The 19,485-nt window shown below is 56.6% G+C and overlaps 11 protein-coding genes across 11 annotated transcripts; 6 read left to right on the top strand and 5 right to left on the bottom strand.

Moving 5' to 3' along the window:
- Window positions 1–912: 912 nt before the first annotated feature.
- On the top strand, window positions 913–1,221 carry DL89DRAFT_294027 (DUF1754-domain-containing protein; the record flags this gene model as incomplete). Its single annotated transcript, XM_040890458.1, has 1 exon — window positions 913–1,221. The coding sequence occupies one exon, from the start codon at window positions 913–915 to the stop codon at window positions 1,219–1,221; it is 309 nt and encodes a 102-aa protein (XP_040742627.1).
- A 7-nt stretch (window positions 1,222–1,228) lies between these two features.
- Window positions 1,229–3,958, bottom strand: DL89DRAFT_224863 (heavy metal translocatin; the record flags this gene model as incomplete). Its single annotated transcript, XM_040884720.1, has 2 exons — window positions 1,229–3,413; window positions 3,672–3,958. 2 exons carry the CDS (start codon window positions 3,956–3,958, stop codon window positions 1,229–1,231), a joined length of 2,472 nt encoding a protein of 823 aa, XP_040742626.1.
- A 183-nt stretch (window positions 3,959–4,141) lies between these two features.
- DL89DRAFT_224631 (RNA polymerase II transcription factor B subunit 2) lies at window positions 4,142–5,515 on the bottom strand (the record flags this gene model as incomplete). The annotated part of the gene is made up of 1 exon (XM_040884702.1): window positions 4,142–5,515. One exon carries the CDS (start codon window positions 5,513–5,515, stop codon window positions 4,142–4,144), a length of 1,374 nt encoding a protein of 457 aa, XP_040742625.1.
- Window positions 5,516–5,775: 260 nt separating this feature from the next.
- DL89DRAFT_268610 (uncharacterized protein) lies at window positions 5,776–9,028 on the top strand. Its single transcript, XM_040887976.1, is given in 15 exon segments — window positions 5,776–5,925; window positions 5,962–6,089; window positions 6,120–6,200; window positions 6,225–6,280; window positions 6,305–6,340; window positions 6,389–6,484; window positions 6,518–6,670; window positions 6,731–6,905; window positions 7,002–7,062; window positions 7,175–7,252; window positions 7,326–7,451; window positions 7,474–7,590; window positions 7,619–7,918; window positions 7,938–8,098; window positions 8,130–9,028. 15 exon segments carry the CDS (start codon window positions 5,812–5,814, stop codon window positions 9,022–9,024), a joined length of 2,577 nt encoding a protein of 858 aa, XP_040742624.1. The 5' UTR covers window positions 5,776–5,811; the 3' UTR covers window positions 9,025–9,028.
- A 1,087-nt stretch (window positions 9,029–10,115) lies between these two features.
- Window positions 10,116–11,516, top strand: DL89DRAFT_185004 (uncharacterized protein). The gene has a single exon (XM_040883943.1). The coding sequence runs from the start codon at window positions 10,291–10,293 to the stop codon at window positions 11,326–11,328; it is 1,038 nt and encodes a 345-aa protein (XP_040742623.1). The 5' UTR covers window positions 10,116–10,290; the 3' UTR covers window positions 11,329–11,516.
- Window positions 11,517–11,565: 49 nt separating this feature from the next.
- On the top strand, window positions 11,566–12,314 carry DL89DRAFT_275309 (nagb/rpia/CoA transferase-like protein; the record flags this gene model as incomplete). The annotated part of the gene is made up of 2 exons (XM_040889290.1): window positions 11,566–11,931; window positions 11,961–12,314. The coding sequence occupies 2 exons, from the start codon at window positions 11,566–11,568 to the stop codon at window positions 12,312–12,314; spliced, it is 720 nt and encodes a 239-aa protein (XP_040742622.1).
- Window positions 12,315–12,360: 46 nt separating this feature from the next.
- Window positions 12,361–13,801, bottom strand: DL89DRAFT_294023 (adenylosuccinate lyase; the record flags this gene model as incomplete). Its single annotated transcript, XM_040890457.1, has 5 exons — window positions 12,361–12,780; window positions 12,842–13,189; window positions 13,221–13,250; window positions 13,291–13,406; window positions 13,441–13,801. The coding sequence occupies 5 exons, from the start codon at window positions 13,799–13,801 to the stop codon at window positions 12,361–12,363; spliced, it is 1,275 nt and encodes a 424-aa protein (XP_040742621.1).
- Window positions 13,802–14,160: 359 nt separating this feature from the next.
- Window positions 14,161–15,366, bottom strand: DL89DRAFT_275307 (Lem3/Cdc50; the record flags this gene model as incomplete). Its single annotated transcript, XM_040889289.1, has 4 exons — window positions 14,161–14,199; window positions 14,251–14,698; window positions 14,733–15,122; window positions 15,143–15,366. The coding sequence occupies 4 exons, from the start codon at window positions 15,364–15,366 to the stop codon at window positions 14,161–14,163; spliced, it is 1,101 nt and encodes a 366-aa protein (XP_040742620.1).
- A 784-nt stretch (window positions 15,367–16,150) lies between these two features.
- DL89DRAFT_224619 (FolC bifunctional protein) lies at window positions 16,151–17,467 on the top strand (the record flags this gene model as incomplete). The annotated part of the gene is made up of 1 exon (XM_040884700.1): window positions 16,151–17,467. A coding segment is annotated over one exon (1,317 nt), but the record flags the coding sequence as incomplete, so codon positions are not given.
- Window positions 17,468–17,546: 79 nt separating this feature from the next.
- On the top strand, window positions 17,547–18,427 carry DL89DRAFT_184946 (40S ribosomal protein S22-A). Its single transcript, XM_040883942.1, has one exon. The coding sequence runs from the start codon at window positions 17,935–17,937 to the stop codon at window positions 18,325–18,327; it is 393 nt and encodes a 130-aa protein (XP_040742618.1). The 5' UTR covers window positions 17,547–17,934; the 3' UTR covers window positions 18,328–18,427.
- Window positions 18,428–18,441: 14 nt separating this feature from the next.
- On the bottom strand, window positions 18,442–19,448 carry DL89DRAFT_268606 (uncharacterized protein). The gene is made up of 3 exons (XM_040887975.1): window positions 19,360–19,448; window positions 18,960–19,279; window positions 18,442–18,922 (listed from the first exon to the last, which is right to left on the bottom strand). The coding sequence occupies exons 1-3, from the start codon at window positions 19,400–19,402 to the stop codon at window positions 18,479–18,481; spliced, it is 807 nt and encodes a 268-aa protein (XP_040742617.1). The 5' UTR covers window positions 19,403–19,448; the 3' UTR covers window positions 18,442–18,478.
- Between the last annotated feature and the right edge of the window lie 37 nt (window positions 19,449–19,485).

Raw genomic sequence — 19,485 nt, 5'->3', positions numbered from 1 at the left:
CGTTTGGATAGAGGCCAGATACTTTTTTGTTGGTGGTATACTATGCTGTTGCAAGTAAAGAGATTTGGCGAGTGTGGAGGAGACCCTTTGCCGAGCAGAGAGGGGCCATAAACCACATATCTGCAGATAGCCTTAGCACACCGTACCTGTAAATCAAGCCAAGAAGGGGATAATGGACACAGACGCGGGTCTATTTATAGACAGATGCAGAAATACAAAAAAAAACTCAGCAGGTGCGAAGCGTATGTCCAGCTGAGCAAGTGGGTCGCAAAGAGATGAAAATCGAAAATAAAAAAAGCTGTCAGAAGCAGAGAGAGAAGGGAGGCATCGTTTGGCAGCGAGCAGTCTGGAAAAACTGGGCAAGCACAAACACCTGGGCCCTTTTCTCTCGACCTCACGGGCTTGAGTCTTTCGTCGCGCGCTTACTCCACAATATAGTGTTGATCGGGATTCTGAAGCCAGTGTCACCAGCGAATACAGTCGTCGGCCACGGAATGAAAAGCCTAACCTCTCTGCCTGTGCGGTGTGCAACGCTCCAATGCCTTTATTTGCCGATCATTTCCTATTGCACCGGGCCTCCACTATGCCAAGTCTGGAGGGTGTGTATTGGCACTGTGTCTCGCCCAGAATTCAGGTGATTATTAGTACGCGCCAGATGCACGTCGATGCCTTGTACTTTGTCATTACAAAGCACACCTTTTTTTTCCTCTTGTCTACGTCGATCGGCATGGTGTAAAAATAGCGCACCGACTGGACCGATAGTTTTCGTGTTCACGAGATTACTAATGTAAGGTAATTGAGTGATTTCGGGTAGTACCCATACGCTACTGCCGTCATGCTTCATCACTATGCAGCAGGGTGGCGACATGGGCGATGCACGCTTGTCATATCACCCACACTCTGCTTCCAACCATGTCGGCATACGACAACGGCGTCGTCCACGGGTCGCTCAAACTCAAAAAGGACTCGAAACTGTTCAAGAAAAAGTCTAAAAAGTCTAAAAAGCGCCACCACAAGGAATCGAAGGACTCGGAGCCAGTAGTCCAGGCAGTCACGCAGACCGAGGCCGAAAGAAAGTTCGAGCAGGTGCAGCGCAAACGGCAGATGGAGCGGATCGAAAAGATGGCGGCCAAATCGCATAGCGAACGGGTGCGCGAATTCAACAACAAGCTGGAGCAGGCACCTGAGCACAACGAGATGCCAAAGGTCGGCCCGGGATAACGGTTTATTAGTACTTGCCTCTATAGAGCTTTAATGAAAGGCTGCTCAGCATTACCGTAAAACTGCTAAGCACCATGAGAAGGCCAGCCATAGCGGGTGGAAGACCGCGTCCGATCACCGGGTAGAGCACTCCGGCGGCAATGGGCAGGCACACGAGGTTGTAGCCAGATGCCCAGATAAAGTTCAGCTTGACGCGGCGCATCGTCACCAGGGAGATGTCAAAAAAGGTCAGAAGCGGCAGCAGAGACGGGCGCATCAGGACCACGGGCGCGGTCTCAATGGCCGTGGCCGTGCCTGAGTCCACAGCAATCCCAATATCGGCCTGGGCCAGAGCTGGCGCATCGTTAATTCCATCGCCGACCATGGCCACGACCCTGCGCCGATCGCCAGCAAACTGTAGCCCGCGTATGCGCTCGCACTTTTCGCCTGGCAGCACGCCGGCGATAATGTTCCTGATGCCTAGCTGGTTGGCCACTACCTGGACGACCTCGGCCTTGTCGCCCGACACAACCCACACCTCGACTCCACTACGCTGCAGGCTGTCGATGACAAACTTGGCCTCTTGGCGCACTTGGTCGTCGACAGCAAATGACAGGAGCGGGCAGGCAGGCACAGGCCAGGATGCCTGGCGCACGTCGTGGCTGCGCTTCGGCTGCAGGCACACGGAAACGAGAGTGTATCCGTTGGTCTCCCACTGCCTCTTGCACTCTCGCTCGCTGCGCTCCTCTGGCGACAGCGAGCTGACAAACGACGTGTCCGCCCACACCCAGCCCTCCCTGCCGATACTCAGATACGCCTTCTGCGACTCGCCCCAGCCCAGGTGCTCCCGCAGGTCGTCTGGCACGCTGACTAGAGCGCGGGTGCCGCAGCCCGGCACCTCCTCGTGTTCCCAGATCTCGATGTCCTGGGTGATCCGGGTATGCATTTCAATGAACTGCCGCACAGCAGAGGCCAGTGGGTGGTTGCTCATGCTCTCGATCGCGTGGATGGCGCTGTATATCCAGCCCTTGCAGCCTGGCGGCAGCCCACGCAATTCGCGCAAGTCGACCACCGACGGATGGCCCTGCGTCAGCGTCCCAGTCTTGTCAAATACCACAACATCAACCTTGCTAGCAGCCTCCATGACCACCCCGCCGCCCTTGATTAGGATCCCCAGGCGCGCAGCCACGCCAGTACCTACCATGATCGCTGTAGGTGCTGCCAGACCAAGCGCACAGGGGCACGCGATGACCAGCACGCTGATGGCGTTGAGCAAGGCGAAGATCGTGTCATAGATACGTGTGAGCCGCTCCTTGTCATGCAGGTTGTGCTGGTGATTGGCCATGCCCTTGCTCTCGATCCACTGGCGTTTGATCCCGCCGCGCGCCCCCACAGCTATCCACACAATGAAGACCAGCACAGATGCGACGGTGACAAGCACTACAAACTTGGAGGCGACCCGGTCGGCAACCTGCTGCAGCCTGGGCTTGTTGGCCTGCGCATCGCGAACAAGCTGGATAATCCGAGACAGCACCGATCTGTCGGTTGCTGCAGTAGCGCGGATCTGGATGTTGCGCATCTGGTTGAACGACCCGCCAACCACATTCGAGCCTGGTGCCTTGGCCACGCTGCACGACTCGCCAGTTATCAGCGACTCATCGACGTATGTCCGACCTTGCACGATAATGCCGTCGCACGGAATGTGCGACGCTCCACTGACCAAAATCAGGTCGCCAGGCTTGATCTCCTCAACGCCAATAACGGCCCCATCGGCCAGGACCGCGGTTTGCGGCTGCAGTGCAATCAGCGATGCCACAGTGCTGGCGCTGCGTCCGCGGGCTGTTGACTCGAGCCACCTGCCCAGCAGCACAAACGAGATGAGATATATCGGCGTCTCGAAGAAATCGCTACACCCCATGACCGTGCTCACAATCGAGCCTGCATATGCCATTGTTGTGCCTAGCACTACCAGCACATCCATGTTAGCCGTGCGTGCCTTTAGCAGCGCCTTGGCTGCGTGCATGTAGAACCGGGAGCCCAGGACGATCTGGCACAGCGTAGCAAGCACAAACATGCATGCTGTATGAGGTGTGTACAAGCCTGCTGTGCGTTTGTGCAGAAACCTGTATATGGGATGCGAGAGCGCCAGCATCGAGTTCAGCAGCATCAAGAGCAGGGCTGGTACTGCGAATATGAGTGAAACGAGGAACCGCCTGCCAGCGGAGCGCTGGTGTTGGTGCATGCGCTGAGCAGCTATCCGCGATGGGTTTGGGGCTATCACTGCTACTTCTTCGCGTACCTCCACACCAGTCTCTTTCAATTTCTCCACGATCTCGCGCTCACCTACCACCTTTGGCAAGTACCGCACGCTGACTGCCGAATTATCCTCGGCAACACAGACTGAAACTACGCCTGCGGTGTGTTCCAGGGTGACAGTTGGCAGCTGTGCGTCAGCGACAGGCACTCTGAACTCAAGCCAGGCCTCCTCGCTCTGGTCCAGCATTCTATCGACTGGCTGGTGTGTCTGCAAAACCTCGGCCTCAAGCCCTAAGGAAGCGATGCATTCGCACACATTGTCGCTGGAGAGAAGCCCAGCATCGTGTACGACTGTGGTCAGCCCAGTCATGAGATCGGCTGAGACCGTTTTGGCGCCAGAGCTCTTCAGCTGCTGCTCGACTGTATTGACGCAGGCAGCACAGGTCATGCCGCTAACGAGCAGCGTTGTATGCGCAAGATTAGTGTGGGAGGCGTCGTCCATTAACAAAAAAAGTAAAAACAAACTGCTAGTGTCGCGAAAAGAAAAGATCGGGCAGTCGCCGGGCCAGCTTGTCCTAGTTTTATACACGGCATGGGTATGCTCTGCAAGAAACATCGAAAGCGTGTATCTGCAACTAAGACATAGAAAAGTCTATCCCAAATCTGGGGTATTCATCCCATGTCTTTACCCCCGCTGTTCCGGTTTTCTGTGGCCTCTTACGTACTGCATGATCACCACATGGGCAGCCGGGGTAACCACAATCTGCCGTTTCTCGATGTTGCACCAGAGAATTGCGCCCAGATCCTCCGCATACTTGTATACGCGCTCAAAGTCCTGCCGCTGGTGGAAGTCCTTGTAAAAGTACGACGCCGTCGGTTTCAGCCGATTCCGCTCGTTCTCCCACAGCCGTATCTGATCAGTCACCGTGATGGGCAGCACTGGCATCTGGTTACGCATATGCGGGTGGGCATACACTGTCATGTATGTTACGATCTGGTCCGCTGTGATGCCGTTTGACAAGGCGCGTCGGATACTGTCGCGCGTGATGACGCCGGTGACAAAGTTGGGGAACCGGCTGACCAGGTGCACAAACAGGTTCAGGATCGCAATCTGCAACGGCGACGACGTATAGGCATACACGCGGCAGTTTGTCTCAAGGATGACGTAGCCATCTGCCGACATCTCAGTGGTTGACACCTGCCCGTTGTTAGAGGTGTGCTCGGCGTTCATGGCGCTGGTCAGCGATGTCACCAGCTGGGTCGGATAAAACACGTCGCCTTGCTGGTACATGAGTCCAAAGTCCTTGAGCTCGCTGAGCATCTTGCGCTGGCTTTGGGAGAACCGGTCTGTCCTATACGCTATGCCTAGCTGAAGCCCGACGAGCTGGAACAAAAAGTTCAGCACTTCCACCACGTCCATGTTCTGATCCTCGGCCAGCCTCAGATACTGCAGCAGGACAGTCCACACCTGCGAGCTGACATCTTGCAGCAGAAACTGGAACCCACTGTTTGTGATCCGCATGTCGCCTTCGCGCCGCTCCATTAGCCGAGACATCTTGAGGATGTGCAGGACGCTGTCCGAGGGCTGAGGCATCTCGGCATTCTGCCCGACCATGAAGTGCAAAATCGCCTCCCACTTTTCGTTTGCATACTTTTCCAGCCATGCCTCAGTGATCCGCAGGTCGCGCGTGGTAGCTGGAATACCAAAGCTGCCAAAGTCACCACCGCCCGTCAGCGCATTCCGGAGCTCCTGCCTAAACATCGGGTCCAGCGACACCTTGCCAGAGTTCTCCACCAGGATTCGCAGCTTGCGCAGCCGGTGGATCTTGGACTTGAATGATTTCGTCTTGCCCGGCTTCGCCCACTGCAAAACATCGGTGAGCTCGATAGGCGCGTCCAGGTACAGCATTGACATGATGATATGCTTCCCCAGCGTTGACAGGAGCCGGAAAATGGCCAGGCAAGCGGCAGGCTTTGTGAACAGCTGCTGGCAGAACTGCGCCGGCAAGTCCTCCAGGTACTCGGCGATTGTCGACTTGAAGGCACCCTCGCTGCCCATCGGTGCGACCTGTCCTGCTGCTGCTGAAGACATAATGTACAAGTAGAGAGCGGTGTGAATAAGCGAGCTGTTGGTTCGGGGAGAAGGCGGGAGGTTCGAAGCTTGCGAAACCATGGCTGGCAAAGTATATCGCTTGCAATCGACTCGCTACGCTTGTGGTTCTCGCTGCAAAATAAAAATTTTACGACTCGCGCGTGAGTTCGATGCTTGTCGCGAGCAAAAACGAGGTATTCGGCTCCAAACGCTTTCTGTCTCCGCGAGTTCACCGCACACTTTTTTTTTTACTATCATTCAGCATGGGTCGCAGTGGAAGAAATTCGCCTACCAGCAGCAAGCTGCAGACACCAAAGCAGACTAGTCTCAGCAAGTTTTTCGGTCCGCGCAAGCAGTCTGAGATAGCAGAAGGCGCTGTCACTCGAAAACGCGCACACGACTCTATAGCACAGCAGGACGGCATTGAGCAGCAGAAACCAGCCAAACGCGGGCGCGGCGCTAGCCCGACGCCAGCTGCTGAGCAAGATCCTGCTGCAGACGATGGACCAGCACCAGCACTTTCGCTTGGCGTGGTCGCCCCGTTAAAGCAAAAGGCCTCGAGCAAAAAAAGCGAAAGGGATGACGCCAGTAAACGGCCCATAGGACGGCCAAGAGGCAGCAAGACTAAGCCCAAGGGGCAAGCAGCAGCTGAGTCAGAGGTATCAGAGAAACCGAGTAATGAGCAGGAGGAGCCGGTTCCTAGTGGTCGGCCCCGCGGCAGACCCAAGGGCAGTAAAAACCGGAGATCGGTACCAGAGGCACATTCTGAGATTCGGATCGCCCGAGGAACCGGTGAATGATCCCGTAGTTGTACCGCGCCGCCGTGGACGTCCACCAAAGAGTACCTCAGCAGCATCAGCAGCCAACAACAGCGGCAGAAGCATCAACGCTGCCACCACAGGAAAACTGTGACTAGCGTAGATGGTACGCGTCGTCGTGGGCGTCCACCAAAGAACAGGCCAACTGCAGCCAGTGTAGGAGTGGCAGCCGAATCAGCAGGTAGCACCGATATTGGTGCTCCACGTCGTCGTGGTCGCCCACCAAAGAATGGCTCTGTATCAGCTGGACCAGCACCAGCAGCAAGTGCAGCACCTGAAACAAGCTACAAGCACCACCAGCGATGTACCTCGCCGGCGTGGTCGCCCTCCAAAGAATGCAGCCTGCAGACTTGACTACGGTCAGTGCACCGCGCCGTCGCGGTCGTCCACCCAAGAATGCAGCAGCACCGGCCCAGCCCACAGTCGATGAACTGCTCAACTCCCATGCTGCCCAGACAAGAAAGGAGTCGCAGCCGCCGTTCAGTGGCCCAGATCAACTATGCTGAGCAGATCGATCCGTCGATTTCTGTTCTTCAACAGTGGCAGCGACGATGAAGAAGACGAATTTACTGCTGATCCGGAGACTGTTCCCCAGCGACGACGACCAGTTGTCAGATGCCATCAGTGTGAATAAGCGAGGAGAAAGAGGATTTGGACGAGCTAGAGGACCTCGGTGAGCCGGACGAATCTGACGCAGTATCCACAACATCCACACAAAACAGCAGGGGTCGCCCCAGCACAAAGAAGCCGAGAAAGACGAGAAAGCCATGGCCAGCAAAGGAGGCCATTCCGAAATCACCAAATGAAGCTGAGACACATTAAACAGGTCACTGAGTGGGACGGCCCGAAGCCCAAAGACCATGGTCCGAACCCTACCCGGATCGATGTCGGATTCGCTGAACCGATATGGATGCTGATGCGCAATGCCCGGATGGATCTCTCAAAGCTGGGATATTGAGCGTTCGCCTCCCAAGTCACATCTGCCGCCATTTCTAAACGATCCAGATGACACCAGTGCGTCAGAGAACAGCGCGCTTGACATCCGCATGCTAAACGCGAACGCGCAGGCACTCGAGAACGGCATGGTTGCGTGTGGACATGCTCAAGGCGGAGCCCTTGGCATGCGACACGCGCGGGTGGGCGATAAATGCTGGCATATCGGTGTGGTCAATCGACTGGGTGCCAGTAGCAGAGGGTGTCAAGCCAAAGCACGATTTTGTTACCGTGGGGGGAATGCATGGGTACATACAAGGAGAACATGAAGTATCTGAACAGCAGCAAGGAAGTGATGCCTGCGCCCGGGTCGATACAAATTTGGCGCCTGGACACCGAGGGGTCCGAGTGCCTGCTCGATATGGCTCTGGTGCACAATTTTGGCCGGTGCATCTCGCTCAAGTGGTGCCCGATCTCGATGCCCGAGGATTCGGGTGGCGAGGGTCTTGCTGTTCGAGGATACCTGGCGGCAATCTTTGGCGACGGGTATTTACGGGTGTGCGGCATTCCGGCGTCTGAAGCGCTCCGGGCAGCGGCTGGGGTTGGTGAGGGCGAGCCAGTGTACCTGCACTGGCCAGCGGAGTGTGCTGGAAACAAGATGGGTGCATGGAATATTTACCAGCATGGACTGGGTTGGCAGCAGTGTGGTGATGGCAGGCACATCGAGTGGCCATTTAACGTTGTGGTCGCTGGCCGAGTCCATCTCTGTGCAGCGGCGCGTTCTCGGCCATCAATGGCCGTATATTGAGGCGCAGCCAATTGCAGACCAGGGGCCATCAGATGAAGCTGTTCCCCATGATAGCGGCCAAGCTCCATCAAAGCGCAGTCCTCTCTGCAGTGCCCATGTTCGATGACATAACCTGTCCCCAACAGGAATCCGGGTTTAGGCAAATCGGGCCGCGAAACGTCCAGGTGCTCACTGTTGGCAACGATGGACGGATGAAGCAGATATGCTTGGCATTCCCGCTGCGCTACACGAACCCGCTGGCGTGCCATCCGGGGCACCCCCGATGCCTTATCTGGCTGCACGAAACCGCCAGTCTAGTGATGAGCGACCCAGACAACATTCTTCGCGTGATATCCCCCGATATATCGCCCAACGGCAACGACCCCTGGATGCTGTCGTGCCTGCACCAGCCGCCACGCGACCAGCCACCTGGCAGGGCGCTGGGCGGGCGGCGCGGCGACCAGCCCGTGCACTGGAACGACAACTACGACTGCAGCACGTTCCTCTGCATGAAGGTGGACGGCAAAGTGCTGATGGCGCAAGCATCCGAGTTCCACACATACTACGGCGCTGTGGCCGAGGGTGGCGATCTGATGGTGCAAAACTACGGGTGGCTGCTGCCTGCCAAGAAGATCCCGCCTCTGTACCGCCGGATTTACCGCCTGCTGTGGGAGTACGATGATATTGATGTTGAGATGGATGGCGACGTCACTGGTGACAAGGAGACGCCAGGGATCAGTGGACGGCCTGTGTGTGTGGGCCGGCAGCCGGTGCAGGCCCGAGCCCACAAGCCTGGTGGCGGCACGAAGCAGGTAAACATCTTCCCGCCGCAAATTGCCGTGCAGGTGTGTGCGTGGTCGAGGAACAGAAGTTCGTCGTCGTGGATTGCCAGTGGAGGAGCCGGTGGGCTCGTGCGAATCGAAGACGTCTCACCCTGAGCTGGTGCTAGGCCTGTGTGCCAGTGTAGGGGCGTACTGGTGCTGATCATTGGGATTTTCTATTTCTTCAAAGGACCAGTATGTTTAAAGCATGTGTGTTTACTGCAAGTGGGAAATAGGCCATACTGTGCAAGAGACAGGGCAATAGTTGTTATTTAAGTAAACACTCGTGGAATAGTCACTGGTTTGTTGACATCGACAAACACAGGCGAGTGCAGCCCTGCTTTTTTTTTTTTTGTATCTGGCACATGCTGTTGGGGGAGAGGCAGCAAATTCGCCGAGGGAAATGCGCGCAGCAGCAGCAGCAAGGGCGCAGGTCTTGCTGCAGGGAGGTGAGTAAGCAGGCGGGATATCCTTTGGGGAAGTAGGTTACTCTTGCAGGACAAAAATTACGTATATTGCATTTCAATGGCTCGTCCTTCTAGATTTAACTGGCACAACAAAAGGACACAGGACACCTTCTCTTGAGAAGGACAAAAAAGTGGAAAGGTTTGGCCACTAAGCCATTTTCAGCAAATATTTTGGCCACCAAGCAAGGCAAAGAAAACCAACCAACCAGACGATACATTAGAATCGGCACAGTCACGAAATTTTTTCGTCACCAAATTGGGTCTTAGGACTGGTGAGATAAGTGGGCCTTGGAACAGTGACAACTAAATCACACATTTTCAGCACGACGCGCCCGTCGCCTCAAAGAGGCAGGGAGGGTGGTGGCAGGGAGCAGGTGGGAAAAACTTGACCAGGCTTTTTAAAAAGTGGTTGGAGCGCCTCTGGTTGATGAGAAGGTCGCCCTTTTTTTTCCTCGTAGCCATTTTTCGTTGCTTTTATTAGCTTTTTTATTTCTTGTCCAAGCTTGTTTCTCTACAATATCCTCAGCTGCGTCTTTCAACCATCCAAAAGCGTAATTTCCCCGCATTTACATCCTACAATAGCCCATGCCGCCTTCCCCCGCACCCAGTCCCCAGCAGCTTGTTCGGTATCGCCACTCGTGTGAGAACTGCAGGTAAGCGATAATCAGACGATAGTGCAGGCTTGGGGGCAGTAATAGCGCTTGTGCACTGGCCACCCCCACCCTGTCCATATCACTGACCCGCTTTTTTCTCCTTTCTTCTGCTTTTCCATAGGAGACGCAAAATCAAATGCAGTGGCACCCGGCCGGCGTGCGACCACTGCCTGCGACGCAGCATCCAGTGCGTATACAAACCCCTGGCGCGCTCGACGCGGCGCTCAGGCTCGCTGACGACCAACCCCTCGGTGTCTCTGCAGATGCCGCCCAGCTACGACTATTCAGGGGCACACCCGATCACGATCCCCATAGGGCCACAGCACGCGACCATGTCAGCATTCCACGGCGCGCAGTACAGTAGCGCACCACAGCAGATCACAGCGCACATGTACCAGCGGCAAATCCGGCCGGCGAACGCGCTCCCAGCACACATGTGTAATATGCAGTCGGGCTCGACGCCCTCGCCCTTATGCTCGCCACAGCTCATGTACATGTACGGGCTGGGCGACGGCATGAGCAGCCCGGGCAGCTTCTCCTCAGTGCACAGCGACTTGTCGGACCTGGCAACCGCCCACGGGTGCCTGCCGAGTGTTGCTACACCCGGCAGCGTGGTTGAGGATCCGATGAACTTTGCCATGTTCGATACCCAGGGAGTCGCGCAGATGAGCCAGCCGGCGATGTCCGTCGGCACGCCAATGCAGGATCTCACCAGCCTGCAATCAGAGATGGCCGGGCTTTCGCTGCCGAGCCAGTGGGCGACGCCGACTCAGCTGCCAGTGAACACGCCGCCGGCCGCTTCGGCACCGTTTAATGCTCTGTCAGAGTCGCCGCCGATTCTCAAGAGACACAAGCGCAGTGACACAAGTGACTCGGCGCCGCTGCTCGAGCGGTCGTCAGTGGAGCGGTCGTCGTTGGGGGCATCGCCGGAGTCGCCAATACCGCAGGCAGCGGTGCTTGGCAATACGTATACGTTTTCGCCAAACACACAGTTCTCGGCTCCGCAGGCCATTAGCTCGCTATTCCCCTCCATCGAGAACAACAGCCCGCTGGTTATCGGCAATGGCGGCAACCAGGCGTACATTGACCTGGCGCTGCAGCAGGGCCGGCAGGACCCAAATCTGCTGCTAAACGACAAGTTCATGGAGTTTCTGATGCTGAATAATCAGTCGCAGATGGTTGCGTCCCAGGGACAGCAGCCGCAGTCAGCACAGGTGCAGCAGTCGCAGGCAGTGCAGCCTGGGATTGCACCGGAGCTGACTATGAACCACGCGTCGGCCAACAACACGCCAAGCTTTTGACCATTTTCCTCTCTCACTCGACAAAAAAATTCTACATGTATCAATAGCAACGGCGGGATCCTGCAGCTGACGGGCTTGCGATTCGCTCGCATTTTGCCGAGCGGATGTTGATGCTCCCCGGAGTAGGGGAAAGTATCTTTCCGACTGCCTATAAATTGCAAACAGACCTGGCTTCACGGCCCGCCCTCTTCTTCACTCAGACATTCTCCGCAACTCCTCTGCATAGCTCCTTACACAATGGCCAAGGTATTCTCGTTCCCTTCCCCCGACGACGTCTCGCATGCCCTGGAAACGTACCTGGCACAGGCATCGGCCACGGCCATAGCCTCGACGGGCCGCTTCACGATTGCCATCACGGGCGGCTCGCTGCCGGCGACGGCGTTCAAGTTCCTGAAGGCCAGCAAATCGGTGGACTTTTCGAAATGGCATGTGTTCTGGGGCGACGAGCGCTGTGTGCCATACGACCATGACGACTCCAACTACAAGCTGGTCAAGGAGCAGCTGCTGGACCACGTCAATGTGCCGAAAAGCCAGGTGTTTCCGATCAACCAGGCGCTGGTCGGCAATTCGGCCGAGGCGGCCAAGGACTACCACGGCCAGTTGGTCCAGTGTCTTTGGCGACAAATTGCCAGGCGTTCGACTGCATCTTGCTGGGCATTGGGCCGGACGGGCACCTGTGCTCGCTGTTCCCGGGATTCCCGCAGGTGAACGAAAAGGAAAAGTGGGTGACGCATATTGACGACTCGCCCAAGCCGCCTCCGCACAGAATCACGCTGACCATGCCGGTGCTGAACAACGCAAAGGAGGCCGTGTTTGTGGTCACCGGCAGCGGCAAGTCTGAGATGTTCAAGACCATCGTCGAAGACAGGGACATGGGCAAGCCGTCGACGCATGTGGCTCCGGCCAGCGGCAAGCTGTACTGGTTCGTGGATGACGCTGCATCGCAGCACCTGTCTGCAGTCAAGCCCTCGACCTTCAAGCTTTAAGTAAAAGACATTTATTAGAATAAGAAAGCAGTCTTACACAGACAGCTCAGGCGGGCTTCTTGGCTGCCAGAACGTCGGCGTAGGGAGCCAGCGCCGGAGTGACAAAGTCCTTGATGAACTTGTCGACCTGCTGCGGGGCACGGCCAATGAAGGTGGACGGATCCAGCAGGTCGTCGAGCTCGTCCTTGATCGGAGCAAAGTAGTCGGTGTTCTTGACCCGCTCGATCAGATCGTTGTCGCCACCCTCCTGCTTGACGACAGCGGCAGCCTGATGCGACAGCACGCGGATCTGCTCGTGGCACTCCTGGCGGTCACCGCCCTTCTTCACCATAGCCATGATGAAGTTCTCGGTGGCCATGAAGGGCAGCTCGCCGCGGATGCGCTTCTTGATGACCTGCGGGTAGACGACCAGGCCCTCAACCACGTTCTGCAGCGTGGTCAGCACAATGTCGGCCGTCAGGCACGCCTCGGGCACCGAGATGCGGCGGTTAGGCCGAGTCATCGAGCGTGCGCTCGAGCCACTGGACCGACGCCGTCTGCAGGGCATCGCCAATCAGAACCATCAGGTGGCGCGACAGCGAGCAGATGCGCTCCGAGCGCATCGGGTTGCGCTTGTATGCCATGGCCGACGAGCCGATCTGATCCTTCTCGAACGGCTCCTCGATCTCCTTCAGGTTCGCCAGGAGGCGGATATCCGTGGCGATGCGGTGCGCAGTCGCGCCAAACGAGGCCAGCGGCGACAAAAAGTCAATGTCGATCTTGCGCGAATACGTCTGCCCGCACACGGGGTAGCAGTGCTCGAAGCCGCTCAGCTTGGTCACCAGCGCGTCCAGCTCCTCGACCTTGTCGTGGTCGCCGTTGAACAGCGCCAGGAACTGACGCCTGCGTGCCCGTCGTGCCCTTGACGCCGCGGAAACCCAGGTCGTTGCGCGCCCGCTCCATGTTACGCAGATCCCACAGCAGCTCCTGGATCCACAGCGTTGCGCGCTTGCCCACCTGTCGTCAGCTGCGCCGGCTGGAAGTGCGTGAAGCCCAGAGTCGGCAGATCGCGGTACTTGGCTGCAAACGCCGACAGATCCTCAATCACACACGCTAGCTTCTTGATCAGCATGTCCATGGCGTCGACGGAAGATGATCAGATCGGCGTTATCTGTCACAAAGCACGAGGTCGCGCCCAGATGGATGATGCCGGCCGCTGCCGGTGCCGCAACACCGTATGTGTGCACGTGTGCCATGACGTCGTGGCGGCGGCGCTTCTCCTCGGCATTGGCGATGTCGTAGTCGATGTTGTCAAAGTTGGCCTTCATCTGCTCAAGCGCCTCGTCGGTGATGCCAGGCAGACCCAGCTGCTTCTCGGCCACTGCCAGGTTGTACCAGAGGCGACGCCACGTGCCAAACCGCTTGTTGTTGGAGAAGTTGGCCGCCATCTCGGGCGAAGCGTACCGCGAGGTGAGCGGCGACTGGTACTTGGCGTTCGGATCAGACATGGCTTGGATGGTCTTGACGGATTTATATGTGCTTGCAAAGAAAAAGCAAAAACCAAAGCTAGAATAGTGGTAAGGAGAGAAGAAGAGGGGGAGGAAAGGCGAGGCAGACGGTAGGAGGGAGCCAGCTGGTAGTTTGGGAAGAGGGGAGCTTGCTGGATCGGGGGTTCTGTGCTTATCGCCAGAAAAAAAAAGAGTCGATCCCAATGATCGAATGAGGCAAATTTTTTTCTCTCAGTAGTGGTGACTATTCGCTCTGTAGCTGGACCCGGGACCGGGCAGCTCACAAGTTAACAGGCCAACAGGGATCCGAGATGTGAAAAGACTCGTTAAAATCAAAGAATCAGAAAGAGATGGGAGATTTAGAAACGCTGGCGCATACTGCCACCAGCCTGCTGCTGCTGCCTGCCAGACGACATCGGGTTCGAATTGTCAGCCAGGCCGCTCTGGACCTGCTGGTTCCACGACAGGTACGTGTGGTCGCCGAGGCGTCTGGGGCGGTAGATGTGCCTGATGGTGAAGATGCACCCCAGGAGCACGCACAGACCGCCGACAGCAATAAAGGCAATGCCCAGCACCGGGTTGCGCCCACCGATAAACGACGTGGTCGAAATCACGATTGACTTTGTACCGCCAAACGACCGGGTGTCGTAGTTCATCTCCACGTCAATCTGGTAGAACCCGCTCTTCATGATGTCCTTCGTGTTCTTCATGTACAGCTTGCGGAACGTCGGGAGGCCGGCCGTGCGCATCCACACCTGGAGGTGCTGGTTGCTGGCCAGGTCCTGCATCACCTTCTGGCTCGGATACCCATCCTTCAGTTCGCCCACGCGCCAGTTGGGCGGTGGATACACATCCTCGGGCTTGTAGCTGGTCGGGTTGAACCGCTTGCGGTCAGCGCTCCACGAGATGTCGTCCATCAGTCATCTCATACGTCACGTTTGGCGAGTCTGAGTTGCTCGGCGACACCAGCAACGGCTTGGAAATCGTGTCGTTGAACATCGAGTTGGCAATCAGGCCGCACGGGAAAATCGGCTTCCGCACATTATTGATGGTCTGGACATCCAGCGGGTCGCAGTCGCCACCCTTGATGTCCGACGCGCTCCGGTGCTTGCCCTTGAGCTGGTCCGAATCGAAGCTGCGCGCATACCGACGGTGGTTCTGGTAGAAATTCGTCAGCCGGTAATACAGAAACACGGTCGGCTCCAGGTCCTTTGGCATGTTGAACATTATCGAACATGTATTTGTGTCCAGTGTCGTACTTCTCCTGCGGCCTTTTGAATCGATGACGAGTCGACCCCATGGATGCGGAAGTCGTACTTGTCTGAGGCCAGGTCAGTGAACGCGCTGCCGAGGTCGCTGCAGTGCGTGTAGTCAATGCGCATTTCGTTGATGCGCTCAGATGCCCACAGGAGCCACCCGCCAATGGGCGCAAATATAATTCCAATAATGAAGAACGTCGGCAACACGCTCTTGGGCGTCAGCAGCGGTTGCCACGCGCGCAGGCGCTGCTGCTTGAAGGCTGTGTTGGATGGGCGTTTGCTCTTGCCCTCGGTTCCGCCGGCCATTTGAAAAAGGGATGTGGAAAAAAGGCTATAAATTTGAAGACAACGAAGGCAAGCTTTTGTTTTCCGCACTACGGGCGTATTTGCAGGCACAGGCGGCATGGTCTAGACATCAGGCTTCCCAAAATAGCACGCTTGCACTCTTGGCAGCCAACACATCAGGGAGTACACGTGACTACGCATTTCCCCATGTCTATGAGCCGGGTCCGACCCTGGGCTTCCTGGGAGAACCAGCGGATCCCAGGCATAGGCCACAGATGGCCACTGGCTCCATTGCTGGGCAAGAGAAAGCAAGATGCGCACTGTGGGGGCAATCTCCTCATACTCCGCGATCAGCCCGGCCCGGCTCAGCCCCCCTTTCCCCTCTGCTTTCCTCCGTTTTCCAGGACTTTATCGATTCCCTCGCAGCCTTCTAACTTCACAGCGGCTGCCTGTGATTATTCCCAAACAAAATCCCCAACAAACCCCGAGCACCAGCAAAAAATTTTAATAGGGCGTGCGAAAGCAGGCGTGGCCATGAACTCGTATCGCATTTCTCCTTCGCTTTCCTTCCTCCGCCGACGTTTCTTTGCACCCTCCCTGCCGAAGCCCCTGCCCAGATTTTACACAATGTCCACAGAAACGTACACGGTAAGCACCACCCTTTCTGCAAGCGAGATAAGGCCGGCGGAGGAAACCATATTTTATACTTACTCGGCGAATTTAATATAGAGCGCAGTAAAGGACTTGAACAACCTTCAGACAAACTTTCAGATCATCCAGCAGATCAAGGCGTCGGGCGGTCCGCTTGAACGAGTACAGCATCCCCGAGTTCGCGTCGTTTGTGGAGAAAATCGGCCACAAGGTAGCTGACCTCGACCGCCTCAACGTCATCCACGTCACCGGCACCAAGGGCAAGGGCTCGACATGCGCCTTTGTCAACTCGCTGCTGAGCAGCGACCTAGAGAGCGGGCGCAGGCTCAAGATCGGGCTCTTCACATCGCCGCACTTGATCGAGGTGCGCGAGCGCATCCAGATCAACGGGCAGCCGATTTCAAGCGACAAGTTTGCCAAGTACTTTTACCAGGTGTACAATGCGCTCAAGGCCGAGGAGCCGAAGCTCAGAAAGGTCATGCCCGAGTCGCCGGACATGCCCATGTATTTCCGGTTCCTGACGCTGATGGCGTATCATACGTTTTTGCAGGAGAGCGTCGATGTGGCCATCATGGAGGTCGGGGTTGGTGGCGAGTACGATTCAACCAATGTTATCCAGAAGCCAGTTGTGTGCGGAATTGCGTCGCTGGGCATTGACCACCAGGGGTCGCTGGGTAACACAGTCGAGGAGATTGCCTGGCACAAAGCTGGAATCATGAAGCAGGGTGCGCCGGCGTATTCTGTCGAGCAGCCTGACGGCGCCTTGCGGGTTCTGGAGGAGCGGGCAAAGGAACGCCACACAACCATCGAGATCATCCACCCGCTCGACCACTCGGTGGAGCTCGGCATCCCGGGCGAGCACCAGGCAATCAACGCTGCGCTGGCCGTCAAACTCTGCCAGGAGTGGGCAGCACGGACAAACACAAGGTTTGCCAATGGCTCGTGGATCGCTGACGGTCTGCGGACCGCCAGATGGCCCGGGCGCTCCCAGACGTTTGCATCGCCCAGACACGCAAACATCTCGTATAACGTTGACGGCGCACACACCGTCGAGAGCATGGCGGCTTGTGGCAAGTGGTTTGCATCAATGGCCGCCGATGTCCCGTGCGTATTGGTGTTCAATGCTGCGCATGAGCGCAACGCAAGGGCCCTGCTAGAGACGCTGTGGAGTGAGACCAAGAAGTGCAAGTTCGTTGCTGCGGTGTTCTGCCCAAACCTGTCGAACCGTGTGGACAGCGTTAATTTCACAGTCGAGAATGACGAGGAGCTGAAGCAGCAGAAGGAGTCGGCTAAGATCTGGTCCGAGCTGTCGGGCAACAGCGACACCACTGTGTGTGCGACCATCAACAAGGCGGTCGAGCACGTCGAGTCAAGATTCGGCGAGCAGTCGGGCGCCAAAGTCAATATCTTGGTTGCAGGCAGCCTGCACCTGGTGGGCGGGTTCCTGGATGCGGCGAAGGGATCGATCTAGGGATCAAGGAATTAGCTTTTGCTGCGTGTGATTTTTTTTGATATATTTTTGATAGGCATCTGCGGCGCGTGGTGGAGCTTTCTTTCCAACTTTTAGCCTCCCACTAGAAGCAATGTAAGTGTCGATATTTTTTTTTGCGGATCCCAAAAATGCATCGGTGGCAGAACGCGGGCAACGATGGATGCGACTGGAAAAAGGCGATGGCGAGAAAAAGTTCTGAAAGCATACTTTGGGATTCCGGCGTGTTTTCTCACACTTTCTCGTATTTGCCTCCCGCACTTTCGTGACTACCATTCTGCTAAATGTGCACCATGCTAATTTGGCCTCGGACTGCGCATTTGCATTTTCCTGCATTGCGCACCGAAGAACGAGAAACTGAGAAAATTCCTGCGCCCTGTGTCTGTCCACTAAACACCAAACTTGCTGCTGTTCTGCTTGTTCTAGATCCCATTTAAAAAGCAGAGAAAATGGTCCGCGTCTCCGTCCTTAACGACTGCCTCAAGAGCATGAGCAACGCCGAGAAGCGTGGCAAGCGCCAGGTCATGGTCCGCCCCAGCTCGAAGGTCATCATCAAGTTCCTGTCGGTCATGCAGAAGCACGGCTACATTGGTGAGTTCGAGATCATCGACGACCACCGCGCCGGCAAGATCGTTGTCCAGCTCAACGGTCGCCTGAACAAGTGCGGCGTCATCTCGCCCCGCTTCCCGATCAAGGTTTCGGACATTGAGCAGTGGGTTGCTGATCTCTTGCCGTCGCGCCAGTTCGGCTTCATCGTCCTCACCACCTCGGCCGGTATCATGGACCACGAGGAGGCCCGTCGCCGTCACATGGGTGGCAAGATCCTTGGCTACTTCTACTAAAGCGCTCTATGCTGCGTGATCGCGCATTTACCTCTGTGAATGATTGCTATGTCAAATAAATGGTCAAGCCTTCACAAATACGCATGCACATGCATATGCACATGCACACATGGTGGGGTGGGAGTGGTGGTATATTGGTATGTGGCAGATTCTACTTTGACGAATTGTCGGTGAAGCCGATCGGGAGCGACGCAGCCTTGTCCTTGACCGCCTCGACGATCTGGTCCTTCTTGTCGGCGACCTTGGCGCTGATATCCTTGGTAACCTCGACCGCCTTCTTCTGGACGTCCTCGACCACCTGCTTCACGGGCTCGGGCGTCTTGTCGGCAATCTCCTTGGCCGTCTTGGCCGCATATCCACGGCCCTCCTGCAGCGACATCCTCAGCTCCTGCACAGCCTCGGTGACCTTTCCGCGCGCATCCCTCTGCGCCTGCTTCACGTCCTCCCACTGCTGCTTCACCTTATCGATAGTTGTCGGATCACCGTACCGTCCCCACACATTCCGCAGAATGACGTTAGACGTGCCTGGCAAAAAGTAGAACCCAGCAGCAGTGCCAAACAGCAGCGGGCTCATGTACCGCACAGCAAAGTTGCGCTTGCGCATGAAAATTGGTCCCGCCAGGGCCTGCTACGCCCACGTAGATAATGCCCGGCGCCAGCTTCTCGCCCTCAGGCACCGTGCGCTTCACCAGCGCCGCGAAGCGCTTCTCCGTATCGATCCACCGGTCTACCACGATCTGCCCGTGCGTCTTCGCCATCGACAAGTAATGGGCGGCTTCCTCGCGAGTCTCGCGAAGGAGCGCGGTCAGACGAGTTGGCTCCAAGGTCTGCGTCGGGATCTCGCGCTGCTCAGTATCATAAATGGACTTTTTGTTGTTGTTGTTGTTGTTGCCGGCTTCGGCCAGAACCGTCGAGGTCGAAACCAGGGCGGTTGCTGCTGTTGCGCCAACCACTGCGAATGCCTAAGAAATCAGAAGGTGGGGAAATTCGGCTGGTTAGCTGAATCGGAGCTGTGGGGGGCTACTGTCGGACCATTCGAAATTAGAGCGCATACCTTTGACAACCTCTGCGCCATTTGTACACAAAACTGTAAAAGAGTGAGGTGGAATTGAGAAGGCGAATTGGGGAATATTACAAGAGGCAAGGGCTCGTTGTTAC

This window comes from Linderina pennispora (assembly GCF_002104995.1).
Source record: "Linderina pennispora strain ATCC 12442 chromosome Unknown DL89scaffold_9, whole genome shotgun sequence".
Lineage (NCBI taxonomy): Eukaryota > Fungi > Kickxellomycota > Kickxellomycetes > Kickxellales > Kickxellaceae > Linderina > Linderina pennispora.
Note: the sequence above shows the minus strand (reverse complement) of the source record. Positions and strands in the feature narration are given on the sequence as shown.